Source organism: Adiantum capillus-veneris, chromosome 1 (genome assembly GCF_014529385.1).
Source record: "Adiantum capillus-veneris isolate H3 chromosome 1, ASM1452938v2, whole genome shotgun sequence".
In the NCBI taxonomy this organism is placed as follows: domain Eukaryota; kingdom Viridiplantae; phylum Streptophyta; class Polypodiopsida; order Polypodiales; family Pteridaceae; genus Adiantum; species Adiantum capillus-veneris.
In genome coordinates this window covers 31,488,435-31,505,659 of record NC_140931.1, presented here as the reverse complement: position 1 = coordinate 31,505,659, position 17,225 = coordinate 31,488,435, and the positions used below count along the sequence as shown (strand labels likewise).

At 41.7% G+C, this 17,225-nt stretch overlaps 1 protein-coding gene across 1 annotated transcript; it reads right to left on the bottom strand.

Annotated features, from left to right (window-relative positions):
* Positions 1-14,037: 14,037 nt before the first annotated feature.
* Positions 14,038-16,315, bottom strand: LOC147464503 (uncharacterized). Its single transcript, XM_086509419.1, has 3 exons — positions 15,816-16,315; positions 14,690-15,214; positions 14,038-14,328 (listed from the first exon to the last, which is right to left on the bottom strand). Exons 1-3 carry the CDS (start codon positions 16,256-16,258, stop codon positions 14,307-14,309), a joined length of 990 nt encoding a protein of 329 aa, XP_086365545.1. The 5' UTR covers positions 16,259-16,315; the 3' UTR covers positions 14,038-14,306.
* Positions 16,316-17,225: the final 910 nt, after the last annotated feature.

Sequence of the window (17,225 nt, the reverse complement as noted above, 5' to 3'; positions counted from 1 at the left end):
ATGTGGTCTATACCCTTTTGTTTTCTCTCATGGCTAGGTGATGAGCTCTCAGCCATGCCTCTTGGTGTCAGGAGGAGTAGCTTCTAGCTAGAGGTGGTTATGTGTTGTGGATCTTATTGGAGATTGTCTTCTTTTCTCGCAATTCTTTATATGTCTTCTATACCTTTGTTTCCCCTTGGGTGAAGGTCTAGGATTCTTATTCAATGAGGAAAATCATTGTGCTACCTTTCCTTAAATGAAACAATTTGATTGATAATACTGGCTTGGAGTATTACAACTATCTCAGAACCTTCACTTTATAGCCATAGGGGGTTGGTAGCTATTGCACAAACATTATGCTTGGATATAGCATCAGGCTAACTCTGGAGTATAGTGCTTTCTTTATAGCCTTGATTACTTCAAGAAGGACCATTGCTTGACATGGGATGGGTTGCTCATGCTAGTCTATAAGTTTTGGGACATGGCTAGTTCACATATATGATGACCAAAATGCATGGGTTTGCATGCTCGTGCAATTTGAAGACCAAAATGAATTTTTCTTACTAGGATTGGTGTGTAGGATGGTTTTGCTCGGGGGATTGGTCTTCATGGCTATTCCAATTTCAGGGATATGTTTGGCTTCAATTAAGCACTGTTTGGACACCTTTGCTTGGTGATTTTTTTGTAAAAGATGCAAGGGCACACAGAAGCATTTAAAAATGCTTGGACTAGGCCTAGTAACCCTTTCTTACACTCACCCACCCTTAGCTACCTACTAGTAGCTGCTTACCGGTGGACACACGTTCAACATGATAAATTTTTAGATTTTAGGATCATTTTCTTGGCATGTGAGGAGCAACTTACTCTAGCTGCTCTCTGTCTCCATTAAAAACATCAGATCAATCCAATGCTCTTCTTCTTGACCATACATGCAAGACAAACAGGATGCCATTTGTTTCCTTTTCATTAATGGAGTTATTAGCATTGAGGAAGCTCTATGATGGAGACATACATTGGATCTAGCCATTTTCCTTTCATCTACATAGATTCTATGAGTGGTTAGTCAACAACAACAACAATAACATTCCATAATTGGATTTTGGTCTATATGCTGAATTTTATCTATTTTTAGTATTCCAATGGGTATGTAGACAAGCCTCTCTCTCTCTCTCTCTCTCTCTCTCTCTCTCTCTCTCTCTCTCTCTCTCTCTCTCTCTCTCTCTCTCCCCCCCCCCCCCCCCCCCCCCCCCCCCCCCCCCCCCCCCCCCACATGTTCCTTCTTTCTATATCCATCGCTAAATTTTTCCATTTAGAGATGGATATAGAAAGAAGGAACATGTGGGGACTGTCTTGGGTGTTTCAAGCCTTGTACGCATGTTCTGTCACCTTGTTGTAGTTTCTCTCGCATTTTGCTCTGTGCATTTAGACAAAGCTAGAGGGACGGCCTTCTCCCATCCTATATTGGTAGTCTCCTTCAAATTTTACCTACCTACCTATAGTATATCTTGCCTAGTCTATTGGAGCTCATGATATCATATGCTCACAACACTATCAAGCCAACCCAATTAGTACACATCACCCAAATTCCATATGCTAAAAAAACATGCTGAAAATGTAGTTGGTCATAATTTTCCATCACAAGAATCAAGAAATCATTATTCTATAACTACTAGACAACCTAAATCATTGACTAGATGTCTTCTCTGTTAGTGCTCAAATTATTTTTCATCTTTGGAAATTTGGAGGGAAGTTTTTAAAGGTCTCATCATTATGCACCCGCTTACAAGATTTTGTGGATCCATTTATGAGGAGTAAAAGGAAATTTAAAGAAGAAAAATGAGTAAATAAGGATTATGATGTTGATAGGTACAGTCCATGGGTGTCAAAATAGAGCTCTCTCATTGGTTAAAAGAAGAAGGTAAGCCCATTTATCTCTCTCTAAGATGGAGCCTTTTCTAGTATCTCCCTAACTCCCTAATGATAGGTTTCTATTGAGATAGCACTTTACAATGGTATGCAGTACCCAATGCTTTGAATATTGTTGAAAGTCCTCAACGTGTGCAAGAAAAATTTGGTTGGAGCAATGCTAGTGTAGATGGACTCTCAACGCACTCCTCAAGTTAGTACTATTTTCACTTTTTGTTTATTTTGATTCTTCTTGGTTGATCTTTAAAAGTGTATTGATTATCTTTTTGATTGCAAAGATTGATAGGAAAAATAATTTTGAGAAATCACTACATGCCTTCAAAACACTGACGGGCAAAATCGTATGTCACTGCACTTGGCAAGGAGTATGAGCACATATATGCATGCATCAATGATTACAAAATTTATCGCAATCAACATGCACTTGCTACCACCTATCTTGTGTGCAAGGAGCTGCACTACAAGGACGGCATGGATGGGGCTCCTACACCTCTTCATAAGGTATTGAGTTATTTTTCACTTATTCCTCTATTACAACACTTGTTTAAAAGCAGATCCATGGATAAACTTCTCTCATGGAAAGCTAACCATTGCTCAAATGATGGAATGATGCATGTCCCTATACCAATTCACCTACATGGAGACGTAGAGACTCATTAGCCAAAGTTTATCCTTGAGCCTTGATACTTGAGGCTTGGGTTGACAAGTGATGGTGTCAAGGCTAGTGGTGATCATCAACTACAATATTCCACCTTGGGAGACAACAAAGAAAAGCAATGTACTTGGTAAATATTGATGTCAAGCCCCTCATCAAGGAGTCTGAGGAGTTATGGAAGGGCATATCCGTTGTGAATATATCAATTTGTAAGGAAAGGACAGAGGCCATTGTGAGGGGTATCCTTCCTTATGTGGACTATGCACAACTATCTTGGCCTTGGAGATATTTATGGTCATTCTTCTTGCTCTTTACTATTTAAAGAGTAGAGTTTTTTTCTAACAATATGAGTGCAAGGTTGTCCACATTGGGCTGCAATGCTTGTCCTGTTAAGTATGGAGCCTGATTTACCCCTTGTAATTTTCTGTGGTAAAAGCACACATTTTGTAAGGCCCCCATTATGAGGAGAAGACATCGTGCGTGAAGGAAAATCACTCGCCGGAAACCAAAATTTTCACGGCCAAAAATCAAGGGAAACTTTAAGGGCCTCGGGGACGGAAGCCCCCGAGATTTTTTTTCCCTTCATCGAAACATTTCTTTTCACGGAATATTATGGCCAGATAGCGGCCACAAAGTGGCCGGAAAAGGACCGATCGGTTGGCCGGTGGCCGATGGCCGGTAGTCAATTGCCAGTGGCCAGTGGTCGGAAGTCAATAGCCGGTGGCCGATGCCCGAATTCAATGGCCGGTGGCCGAATTCAAAAATGGACTTGTCTTCTCAAGGGCGGCCACACATGGGCGGATTGGAGGGTCCGATTTGGACTTATCTACGCAAGGGCGGCTACACATGGCTTCCTCTCATGAGAGAGGGCAACCCTTTTGGCCTATAAAAGGAGGCCATTTCTACACACATTTCATAGTGTGAAGTTGATGCAACAAGGTGAGTGTCAGGTGGTGAGAGTGAAGCAAGGCGGGAGATCTATTAAACACTACAACATAACCCAAAGTTATCGACGTCCTATATATCGACGCCCGTGCCTTTCCACGTCCATATCGACGTTCTTACACTCCGTCGATATGTGCGTCGATATGCCCGTGGATATTAGTGTAGAAAGATAAAGTTTTCCACGCGTATATCGACGCGCTTATCGACGCGTATATCGACGCTAAGAATTTGGGGGAAAAAAAGCCGAACCCGCGCGCAGGGGCCATTTTCGCCCTCAACGCGCGCGTTCTCAGATCTACCTATCCCAGCTAGCTATTTTAGCTCCTTAGTCCACACCCAGCTGAGATCTGAGAACGCGCGTTGTGCATGTCGAGCCAAGATCTGACAAGATCTGACAGAGAGAGAGAGAGAAAGGGAGATAGCGAGAGCGAGATCAAGAGAGAGATAGGGAAATAGGAAAATAGCGAGAGAAAGAGAGATAGCGAGAGCGAGATCGAGAGAGAGAGAGAGAGAAAGGGAGATAGCGAGAGCGAGATCGAGAGAGAAAGAATGAGAGATAGGGTATGTAGACAGAGAGAGAGAGAGAGAGAAATAAAGAGATAGAGAGTGATATATATATATATAGAGAGAGAGAGAGAGAATTAACTAGAGATAGAGAGAGAGAGAGATAGATAGTAGATAGAGAAAGAGTTAGGTTGGCTGACCAATTGCATGTGTAAAAAGGACAGAAACTCTCCCCATCTCTCTCTCTCTCCCTCTAGAAGAAACTATGGATCTAAAAGAGGCAAAGGGGTTTTGCCCGCTACATGCATTGCCATGTAGATCTGGGAGTGCACGTATGTGTCTACCCATATAGGATTTGACCAATAAAGATGAGATTTTGACCCGGTGGTCCTGATCTCCGTACACCTCTGGACCGAGGTGTACGGAGATTGGGCAAGACTAGAGAATGCGAGGTAGTTTACATTGTGAGGAGTATATATATTAAAACAACATTCATAATCATTGTAGATGGCAACGTCATCAACTAACATGGAGGAAAAGATTGCATGCTCGTGCACGCTCTGCAAGTATCAAATCCTGCGCAAGCATAGGATATGTAATGAGCATGTGCACAAGTACAGAGAGTTTGCTAAAGAAACCGTACAGAATCTACGATACGACTCCTACGGAACGGGCATTGATTTTCGTGACATAGCACCTACATCTGAGAGAGAGAGAGAGAGAGAGAGAAAAAGGATTATGCATGAAGGCCCGACCAATATAGAGCCAAGGATGGAAGCAGAAAAGGACTTACAGACAGAAGACGATGGCATGGAGGAGATGCTGGATGCCTTCTTCCAGACAAGCGAGGAGAACGTTAACGAAGCAGCACCAGAAGCCATGCGCCTATGTCCTGAAGACATGTTGAGGAGGTTGGCACGTCAACCAATTTATGAAGGCGCCAAAATATCAACGCTTCGTACTTGTCTGGAGTTTTTGAATCTTCAGTCAGTGTACGGGTGGTCAAATGCAAGCGTCACTGCTTTGTTTAGGTACGTAATTAACAAAAGAGATTTTCTGATTGCAACGGTGATGTGCTTGGAGAGCTTTTTAATTTAATGTGGCTTAAACAGGTTGTTGCGGGAGCAACTTCTCCCAGGTGGCAATGAAATGCCCCCCTCCACGCCAGACGCAAAGCAACTATTGACCTCAGTTGGCTTGGACTACAACAAGATTCATGCATGTCCAAATGATTGCATTCTTTTTCGCAATGAATTCGCAGATTGTCTGTCGTGTCCTAAGTGCGAAGCAATGCGCTACAAACAAGATGTAGTTGGCGAGACAGTGCCAGCTAAAGTGTTGCGGCATTTCCCTATTATTCCTAGGATAAAAAGCATGTTTCGTTGTGGTTCCATTGCAAAGTTGATGCGGTGGCATTCTACGAATAGACCCACTGACGCAACATTTAGGGTGCCTACTAATTCAAAGGCCTGGAGGCACATTGAAGATACCTGGCCACATTTTAAGAGTGAACCACGCAATTTGCATTTGGGCATGGCAATGGATGGAGTCAATCCATTTGGCTCGAGAAGCTCGTCATGGAGCACTTGGTCTGTGTGCCTTATCAATTACAACCTCCCGTCGTGGCTTGCCTTCAAGAAGGGTCATTTGATATTAATCTTGATTGTACCTGGTAAGTTCAAGGCCAAAAACATGGATGTTTATCTAGATCCACTAGTTGACGAGCTCCAGGAGTTATGGCATGGGATCGACATAGCAGATGCGGTTGAGCCAGTAGGACAACATCATGCAAGGATCCATGGACTTCTTATGTTGACTATGCATGATTGGCCAGGATGCGGAGAAGCTTATGGTAATGGTTCTTGATTTACAAAATTCTCGCTATTCGCAAGTACTTTTCCTTGGCCTGATTCATGCTTTAATATATGCAGGGCTAACAACTTCGGGATACAATGCATGTCCAATTTGCAGGCAGTCTTTGGATGTGCGCTATTCTACCTCTCTTTGAAAGACAATTTATCAAGGCCACCACCGTTATCTTCCAAATGGCCATCACTTGCGCGAAGGTCAGCTTGGTCACGTCGAATGTCTCCCTATGCATGTACAGGAGTGGCGTCGCCGATGGGAGCAACATGGGGGGCAACCTGTTCCAGGAATGAAACGTTTGTCCATTCTCCATACGTTGCCGTACTGGGGTGATCTACTAATTAACCATTTGCTGGATCCAACGCATATATTCAAGAATGTGGGAGAGCTCCTCTGGAAGACAATCATGGGAATGAAAGACAATCGAGCTTCATGAGATGATTTGCAGTTAGTTGGAAAGATGCCAGAGCTGTGGCCTTTCACCAATGCAGCTGGCCAAACAAAACTTCCAAGAGCGCCATGGGTATTGCTAAAAAACGAAGAGCGACAAGTTAAAAGGGTGATTTCAGAGTTCAGGACGCCAACAGGATATATGCGATGTCTCAAGACAGCATTCACCCGTGACAATCAACTGTCAGGATTGAAATCGCATGACTGGCATAAGTTCTTGCAATTCATTCTTCCAATTGCGATCAAGGGGTGTTTAACGGAGGAAGTGTGGACTTGCATATACAAGATTTCAGAGCTAGTGCGATGGATCTCTTCCAAGAAGATACAGGAGGAATCTATTGCAGTCCCAAGGGCTAACTCCATTGAGGCAGTTTGCATGATTGAGAAGTATCTACACATGAGCTTCCTAACTATCCAAATGCACTTGTTCATCCATGTAGTAGATGAGGTTGCAGTGGCAGGTACAGTCCACAGCCGTTGGATGTTCTTTCTAGAGCGGTTCATGAAAACACTTAAGGGTTTTTTTCGCCAAAAAGCGCGTCTAGAGGGGAGCATGACAGAAGGATGGCTGGTGCAAGAGTCTCTTGTATTGACGACCAAATTTCTATCCGTTTCTGACCCAGAAATGCCTCGACTGTGGAGCGATGAGGAGGATGCAAGACTGGTGGGAGAGGAGCCGCAAGGGCAAGGGGTGCCGAAGAAAATGAACGACGCCATGCGAGAAAATATCATGAAGTTCTGTATACTAAATTCAGCGCCGATGCAAAAATGGCTTGAAAGGTACGAAGAAGAGAAAGAGAGACACAATAGGGAGCGACAGGATTTTGGGCGAAGCCGAACGACTAGAGGTTTACCCTTGCCAGACTATCTCTCTCCTCTACCTGAATTCCCTACAATGGCATGGTTGGACAAGACAGTGAGAGCAACTCGACAGATCGAAGAACCCATATCTCTAGAAGAGGAAGAGCTGGGTATTGGATGGGACTGGAAGTATCATACATACATGGCATTGTGGTCACATGGAAAGCATTTCAGAACACAACAAATTGATAGCAGAAGAAACACGTTTGACAGTGGGGTAATGGTTAGTTTCATGCAAAAGAGTAGGGCCAGTGCCAGAGACACGAATGAGAGCACTAGCAACCTAGATTACTGTGGTCTGGTGTCAGATATCCTGAAAGTAAGCTTCAAGAGGTTTGAGATGTTTTTGTTAGGTGTGAAGTGGTTCAAGGTGATTACTTCTGGTCGCAATGCAACGGTACGCAGAGATGGAAACAAACTTGTGCAAATAGATTCTAGAAAGGTTTGGACAGATGCGAGCGACACATTTTCTCTCCCCGAACATTGCGAGCAAGTGGTCTTTGTACCGGACCCTCGAGAGCGACAATGGTGGTTTGTGGTTCAGGTTGCTCCAAGAAATAAACAAGTATTTGAAGGGCAAGATCTCCTGGAGGAAAGTCAGTCAGCCGACGTCCATACTACTGTGACATTAGATGAGATGGACGAAGGTATGGCAGAGGAAGCTGACAGATATACGAGGGATGATGCAGACGAGCCAGAATTGACACTTGTAGATGAAGATGCAATGGATGAAGACAATCTGCCAGAACAAGTTGGGGCAGAGTTCTGTTTGCAATTAGAGATAGACGATGATACGGTGCCAGATCTTATCGATGATGCCTCACTCGTCGAGGCCTAGGCCTGTAAGTGTTTGTGTGAAGACGTTGATTTAAAATTAATCTTAAAGTTAATTGAAACAACTGTGTTCTGATGCTTTATTTTACTTTCTTTGTGCAAGACTTTAGTATGGCAGACCAGTTTCCAGATACCGCTTCTATGAGTGCAGATGCATTCATGGGCTTCGTTACATGGATGACGCCTGCTCAGATGGCAAAGGTTTCTCAGTACTGGGTAGCCAGAGGCATGGGTACTACGCCTCTGGGCTTCACACCCGAGGATCCGACGCCTAGGAGAGGGACACCTATGGGGGGGGGGGGGGGGGGGGGGGGACGCCTATGTATACGACGCCTCCTTCTCCCATCACAACCGCTTCGACACCTACGGGTGGGGCACAGGTGGGTACGTCCTCATCTCCACAGCACAGGCACACTCGCTGATCTCAGCGATCGTCAGGTGGAGGTGGTGGTTGCTGTGGAGGAGGGTCCACAGATGCTTCAACCCCTCCTCGCTCACAACCCCCGTCCTACCCAAGCACACCTCTCGACACATCTCTTGGCACACCTCAGACACCTTGGGGGGCACACGATCCTAGTGCCTCCAAGCTCTATACTGTACGGGGAGATGGTTCTGTTGACATGGATAGAGTCGGGACAGAGATGAGACAGCGGATTCACCAGCTCGCGGAGCTACAGTTTTTGACCTGCATTCTAACGTCTTGGGGTGAGCAGGAAAAGAACAAAGTCACTTACATAGTGGAGACCATCCTGAGAGAGTACCAGCCTGCTCCGAGTTCTGACATTGTTCTGAGGAGGTGGATCAAGGGTGTTGCACGGAACACCGTGAAACATCGACGAGATGCAGCTCAAAAGGCTTTCAGGACCGGCTCGCCGAAGCCTTCGGGCATCCCACACGAGACGTGGTTACAGATCAAGGAGGATGAGCGGACAACAGACACGCGGTTCAGACAGCATCGTGAGGCCACGCAGATACGACAGATGACCAGGGGGACATCTCGTCTTGGCAGCGGAGGCTTCGACACCTTTCGCTATGAGTTTGTGAGTTTCTAATCCAATCTTAACTATGGCGTTTTTTAAAACGCGATGAATCATGTATTCTTATTACTTTGATTTTTGTATAAACACAGAATCTTGCTATGCATCGAGCCCCGACACGTCAGGAGGAGTCAGATGGATATCGCAGAGGTATCTATGAAGTATTGAATGATCTTGATGCTTCAGGAGAGCCTGTAGACTGGGAGGCCTTACAGTCTCGCTGATCGCTTGAGGTGAGACGTTAATATGTGTGAGTTGATTTAATTAAGTAAGTATAGGTGAAGTAATATCAATAATAATTTTGTGAGTTGTCCTATATGCAGGTTGTGACGCTTAGTCATCAGTGGACCGAATTTCATATATATGCTTTGTGAGACACAGACACGCTTCTGTGTCTCTTTTTGTATATACATATATATATGGTTATGATTATTGTTCAGACAGTTATTTTTTTCCTTATGGTTATGGTTATGGTTATGGTTATTGTCATTGTCATTGTATAGACATGGTTATTTCTCCTATTCTTGTATAGACATAGTTATGGTTCAGGTTTTGCTTATGGTTATGTTTAACTTTCTGGTTATGCTTATGGTTATTGTTAATTTTGTTTCTGGTTATGATCAAAGTGGTTATGGTCGGTTATGGTTTTAAGTTATGGTTATGGTTCGTTATGGTCATTGGCCTTAAATCTCATGTGAGATCCTACATGGATATCATGTAGGAGGCGTATACATGATATGGTTTTTTTTTGAAAATTTTATGTAAAAACGAAGGGAACTCTGCCGAAATTTCTGCGAGAGCACGATTGATTTTGGTGCTGCTCGTTTTCTTGGGCAGAGGGCAGGAAGTCTGGCTGTGGTGGCTGTGTCCATCTTTTCACTGGGTACAGGCCAGGCTACCTGCCCTCTGCCCAAGAAATTTGTTTTCTATTATGGTCGTCGATATCCGTGTCGCTATATCAGCGTCTATATACGCGTCGCTATCTGCGTCGCCAATAAACCCTTATCGACGCTCTTTGCGACAGTTTCACAGGGACGCATATAGCGACGTTGTTGTAGTGAAAGGTATAATCCCTTTGTAAACTACTTCTTCTTTTGAAGTACTAAAGCCATTGAGTGGCTGCTTTCCCGTGGACATAGCCCACATTGGGTGAACCATGTATATCGTATGTACTCTCTCTCTCTCTCTCTCTCTCTCTCTACTCTATAATCTTGTGTGTGTGAAATCTATCTCTCTCCATTAAGTAATCTACTCAAATATCTATTTAGCTACGTCATATTTCCTAACATGTCCTACTTGGGGGCCATCATTTGTGACGGAGCGACCAGATACCTTGTGCAAGGTAATTTATCCAATTAAACATTGTTTCATGTAAAGTCATAGCAAATACAAGGCTCCTACAAATGAGAAGACTCCCCCAAAAGCACACAATGACAAATTGGGCAAGCATCTGGAAAGAGCACTACAATAGTGATCCACTCCCATCTACTCCACCAAAAGGTATATCAAAGTACTTCATGTTTTTAAGGGTTCCATACTAGAGGCACTAAAAAATTCAACACCTATTGGATCACATGCACATACAAAACCAAGTTACAGGAAAAAGGGACTCATTGGGAGCGATGGGGGATCTGAGAGCCTTGTTCAACGTCTTCCCACATCAGCCACTCCATATCAAGGTTCCAATGGAAATAATGTGCTTCCTAAAATCCCACGGATTCTAACCAAAGAAAAGGTTTATCAAGAGAAGGGTTCCATTGCCTCTATTCACATACCAATAGCATACATGAGATCACTAAAGGGAGCTTTCATGCAGATAGCGTTTAATTGTATGGGATGAGGTCTCACAACTGGCACATGATGTTATAGGTGATTGCTTGATATTTATGCCTTCCCTCATTTAGTTTAGAGCTTGAATTTTGTGTATTAAAAAAACAATATATTATCTTCATCTTTTCACATTCTAGTTCATTTTGCCTTTGGGTATGTGAGGGTGTGGGGACAAGAAAATGACAGAATCTATTTTCAAACTCAACAAGTTAGTAAGTTACATCATATCTCTATTCCATGAAACTATTCTATGTACACTAAATTCTCAAAATGCACTTGGTGCATTCTTGTGGATCATCTTGTAGATTTATAGGCTACAAAGAAATAGAAATAGATTTCATACTTGGAGCTCAAACGCTTACCATGGAAATAGTGTGTGCCATTGAGGATGCATTCCCTTGATCCATTGTTGTATGTCAAGTCCACCTACTAGTTCATGTGATTGAGAAGCTAGTTATATGTGGAGTAGTGCATGCATGATGGATGTTCTTTCATGAGAGGTTTAAAAACTCTCAAAGATTTTGTGTGACTACATGCACATCTTGAGGCATCCATGGTCGAGGGTGAGATCTTTCAAGAGTAATTTGTATATATTTCAGAGTATTTGGATTCTATTGATCCCTCTATGCCTTAGATGTGGTCAGATAAGGAGGATGCAGGGATGACTTTACACTTACCAAGTGGAAAGGAAAAATTAATTGTCATGGACATAGATCTACGCCAAGCGGTTTACAATTTTTTCATCCTCAATGCAAAGATTATGACTAAGTGGATGGACTTATGGACAATGGAAAAAGCAACGCATTTGCAAGAGAGAAAAGCATGGAAGCGAGCTCATGAAGGCATGAGGGCACCCTAGATTCCTCAACACCTTGCATCATTTTTAGGTCTCATTAATTTTGAGTGAACCCATGAGAGAATGACCAAAGCAAAAGCACATGGAGAGTCCATCACCGACAAAGAATGGGAGTATGTACGAAGTTACGTGCTAAAGATAGAGTATTCAACACCACAATCATACTGTAGTTTTTCAGATCTCATTAATCTTGAGTGAATCCATGAGGGAATGAACAAAGCAAAATCATGTGGAGAAGCCATCACAGACAAAGAATGAGTGATATGCCGGGTATCCCTCCTCTTTGGCTGCTCTCATCTTTGCTCGGAGTATGCACGAAGTTACATGCTAAAGATAGAGTACTCAATATTATAATCATATTGTAGTTTTTACTTGATTTTATCTTTATAATTAATTGAATATTTTTTTCTATCTTATAGTATCTTTTCTTTAAATCTATGTGGTCAAAGGGTCGACACTTTTGTACACATTAAATTGACGAGCATCAAACCATCATGGATCATGGCATCATAGGTAACTTTGACATAGATAGTGATGAGTCAAAGTACTGTGGGACTATTGAAAGGATATTTACGGTCAATTATAGAACCTTCTATGCTTGTATCTTTGATTGACAGTGGTTTGTGAATATGTCTAGATGGCATGATAATGGAATTTACATGGTGGACTTGAGTGTGGACTACACAGGGAGACATGACAAATTAGTTTTGCAAGCAATTGTGAGTATGTAAGTGATGACCAAGTTTACCTTTATTTGTTTGTACCCTGATATCAATGTGACTCACTTTGAACTTCTTTTGTACAGGTCATGTATATCTCATCAATCCATGAACCAAGATTTTGGTTTGTAGTTTCAATAACATCTCTAGCAAGGACCATTTTTGCCTACCCTCTCCCACCTACTACTTTGGATGAGGAGGATATATATATATATATATATATATATAGAGAGAGAGAGAGAGAGAGAGAGAGAGAGAGAGAGAGAAATCAAATACAACCGTCAATGATGATGAGATGATTGTCATGACGATGGTGATGAGATGAGAGATGACAAACTCAAAGATGAGAAAGACAACACATGTGCCACTTGTATAGATTTTTGAAAATGGTCCATAAACATTTTTTATATTTTATTCTATGAGTATTCTTTCTCTCTTATTTCATCAAACATGTTGATTTATAGTGTTTTGCTTAATTCAATAACGAGTGATGTTTTTAAATGTAGATTTAATCAGATGTATGTGATCATTAAGTTAATGATAGAATGCATATCACTTTCTCTATCCATTTTTTATGAAAATATCATGCTCTATAATTTCTTTCTTTGTTAAATGATTAGTATCCAAATTTGGACTTTTTTTGTTCCAAACCGTCACGCGATAACGGTAGAGGTAATAGTCATGAATAAAGATGTGAGAATAACGTCGATAGTAATCGTGATAATAAATGCAAAAATGTTCAATTTACAAAAAAACCCTCTCCCGTCTCCCTCTCCCCTCTTTGTAGGCCATTTCATTTTGGACTCACTAAAATACATGGCTACTACAAACTCGTCATTCTCTTTTAGTTCCAAATGGAGAGATTTTTGATACATTGTTTTAGCCCACTTGAACTTCAGATTTAACCTAATCATGTAATTGAAATCTGTAATAATCACAATGGGATGTCTACATCTACATCATATGAATCTGATGACATATATACCTTGATTTTATGGTAATTTAACTTAGCCACGAAGACTCTTTTTAGAGATTTTTTAAAAAAAATTTAGCAAACAAGTGGATGAATGGTTGTCCTACTAGACCAACACACCATAAAACCCTAAAGAAGAATAAATTATAAATTACGATGGCCTATTGTTTTTCCCTTATGAAAAATCATCCTAAGGGTGCCTTGAAAAGACAAATTTAGAGAAAGCATAGATGAAAATGATGGACTCATTTGTTTTGTATGGTCTGCCTTTGCTTTGTATATTATATCCAATCAAATGTACTATGGGCGAATAATATTTGACAATAAAAGTTGGCCAAAGATATGATCAAGCGAGAAAATATACTAGGATGTTACGGCCCTCGCGGGGGAGGGGGAAGGGGTATCACTAGGATGTTACGGCCCTTTCTCACGAGGGAGGGGAAAGGGGTGTCACTAATTGTATATTGCATATATTCCTAGAGCAAGCCTTATCTTGTATAGACATATAAATTGCCATCAACGGCAATACACAAAAATCCAATATTGTTTGAAACTAAAGAAAATGTATTTTAAGCTGTCAAAATTTATAAGAGTACATTTTGCACAACACAACCACAAACATTAAAAGATATGCTTGTAATTTTAATGTATGTTTGCTAGCCAAAACATTAAATCTTTGATACAATAATGACAAAAACTTCAAGACATGAGTAGCACAAAAGTCAAGATGCCATTGCACAATTGGTGCAGTGTTCCGTCAAATTTGTTCCGTCAAATTGGCCAAGACACTGTCAAACTGGAGTGGAGAAAATAGCGTCCAACCTTCAATCCATACGATCACATCAATCTTTGTTTCCTTCAATTCATATAATCACATCAATCTTTGTTCCTTCCTGCAAATCCAAATTACATATGTCATGTTTATGCATGAGGAATACCATGACATGCAAATGCAAACAAAACACATTCATTTAAAGGGTTGCAAGTGGATGTGAGAAGAACTTCTAGTAGGAAGCACTTCAAGAGACATTTGAAAATTATGACAAAATCCATTAACTTTATGAAACCAACTGAGGCTTACGAGGCATTGTAATGTGGATGCCAAAGTTACAAGAGGATAAATGCAAGCTCATTCTTGATTATAACATCATACAAGCAAAAACTAACAGAAATTTTACTTCTACCAAATAGAGATTATAGAAGTAAACGATGATATAGTGATGCCATATCTATTAGAGGCAGAGAAGGGGGTACCTTATGAGAGAGAAGCAAGTCCTTTCAAAAGATTCGTTGATATTCTCAATAAACTCTTGAAGGTAGTCAATGCAAGAGTGTGTGAAATTAGGGTAAGGGAGCTTGGACACCACCCAATGTGGTTTGAATTCTTGTAGTCCTTTTCGCAAGTAGTAGTAGGTACGCCATCCATTTCGAGGTTCACGAGCCTTCCACAAGGGTCCATTGTAAACTTGCTTAGACAATTGCATTAAAATTTCTTCAACTTCTTGATGAGTGTTCACCTCTTTCTTCAAGGTTACATCCCATAAGCTGTAAGTACTCATCATTTTGCTGTCTAAACCTTTAGATACTTTCATGTCGACAAAACCTTCCACAACTATGAGTCTATGGCTATAATCATCATCGGTTGAAGCAATTTGCGTGTTGGCATCGGTATGCCCATTGTCACAAGCAATCTCTATTTCATTTGATGATGTTTGCATTCTAGAATAGGGTCCTTTGTTTCCTTCTTCAAGTCCTAGAGCTTCCATATTGCTTCTCACACTGCGCTTGGACATCAAAAGGCATAACAAAGTTAATGTGAAAATTGAACCAAAAGAGAGAGTTCTATCAAAGTAAATGGCATGGACTAGATAGTGGAATGTAGCCTAGGGTTTGTGGCATGGGTGAGTAAATGTCCGAGTTCGATTCCTATCTTGGTGCCTACACTTGCATGCTATTGAAGATATCATATCCCTCTCTCTCTCTCTCTCTCTCACTCTCACACACACACACACACACACACACACACACACACACACACACACAAGAAGTTTTGGATAATTAATTCTCACAATAATTCTCACATTGTGACTTACCTCAACATCATGAGCTTCTTTGAGGGAGGCATCGTATACCTAGCTAGGTACAATTGGGGGCAGGGGACCGCCAGCCCGAAGGGGGGGGGGGGGGCGGTGGTCCCCTGCCCCCAATCGTACCTAGCTAGGTATGCGGTGCCTCTCGAGCAGAAGCTCATGATGCTATGCATTGTATGAAAAACACTGAAAAAGAGCCTATTTTCCTACATGAGAAATTTTTTAAATCTTCTTCTTCTCTCTCTGTCTCTCTCTCTCTCTCTCTCTCAACCTCAACTTTGAGTGCTTACCATGAGTCACCTTGAGCTATGATATGAGCATCATCTGTAGGAGAAAACGCTCGCTTCAGAGGGGAGTTGCCACGCTCATACTTGTCGAAATCAATTGTGAACACAATATCCTGAGAAGCCAGGGAATCCAAGCTGGCGTTTCGTTCAAGGGCGCTGCTCGCTGTTGATGCAGAATCAGGGCGTCTTGGAAGCTGCAGAGCTGGAGCAGCACCGACGCGATGCTCATGCCTCTTGGACGTTGCGCCAGGCGTACGTCTACTGTGGGGCGGAAGAAGCCCTCTCTTGTCAGTTTGATAGAAAGCCAGGGTTTCCCTGTTCTTTGACGGGAGGGGCCAGTAACGCGGCGGCTTCTGCTCTTTCTTATCATCTGTAGCTTTACCATGAGAGCGTGCGTTTTTCATGACGATGGGCACAGCAGGCGTCTTGTGGACAGAAGCATGCATGTGTGTATTATAGAGCTCGCGTTAGAGAGAGAGAGAGACGCCTTAAGAGGAGGTCCATCATTTATGTGTGCCATACGACTGCGACAAGCTCGCTCCTCCTCTCTATTAATCTCAAAAAATGATTTGAAGGAAACTAGAGTGCTTCGTTAGCTGTTAATCTCAAAAAATGATTTGAAGGAAACTAGAGTGCTTCGTTAGCTGCATTTAAAATGAGAAATGTGTAGGAGCACAGATAGAGAGAGGAGAAGAAGAAGAAGAAGAGAATTTTAATGTCGTGCGAAACCATCCCAAGAGAGAGCGGATGAAAGTGAGTGCAAGCTAATCATACAATACGAAGCTCACAAGGAAAATAGTATGACAGTACATCCTAATAGTTCACAATTTTGAAAATCCTTTCCAAAGTGCTTTGTTATCGCATCAAAATCTAGTTAGTGAGATAGTGTAACTTCTTGCCTATTTAGACCTTGCTTCAAATTGCTAGTGCATGTGATTCCATTTGGAGGCAATCCTCCATTTGGATTATAAATAGAGAAGAACTTGAATATTTTTTATCTTGCTCTTAGCAAGAGAAAATCCTTGAAGCAATGCAATCAGATAGATTGCACCATAAACAAGCCCATGATATATCATGCACTTATTAAAGCAAAAAGACACCACAATTTATGTATATGTTACTTGTTTTTGTGTTGAATTGAAGCTGAGCCAAATTAGTTGAAGTAAACAGCATGTCTAAAATTGCTTTTTGATAGCATTATTTTTCTAACCCAAATTGTTGCTTTATGTTGTCATTCATACAAGAATGTGGTTGAATTGAAATCAAGCAAAATGGAATAGAAAAGAGAAATTGTGTTCTTCATTTAGAGCATGTTTACTAATTGATGGGTATGTCATTTCAACATTCAACAAGCGTATATATCCATGAAGGAAAGAATTTGAGAGAGAGAGAGAGAGAGAGAGAGAGAGAGAG

What these genes read in the sequence shown, in the direction of transcription:
- LOC147464503 (XM_086509419.1), bottom strand. Translation starts at nt 16,258, where the DNA reads ATGCATGCTTCTGTCCACAAGACGCCTGCTGTGCCCATCGTCATGAAA. An exon ending in ATAGCTCAAGGTGACTCATG is followed by an intron (nt 15,215 to 15,815) that starts GTAAGCACTCAA and finishes GTCCAAGCGCAG; the next exon opens with TGTGAGAAGCAATATGGAAG. An exon ending in ACTTGCTTCTCTCTCATAAG is followed by an intron (nt 14,329 to 14,689) that starts GTACCCCCTTCT and finishes TTGGATTTGCAG; the next exon opens with GAAGGAACAAAGATTGATGT.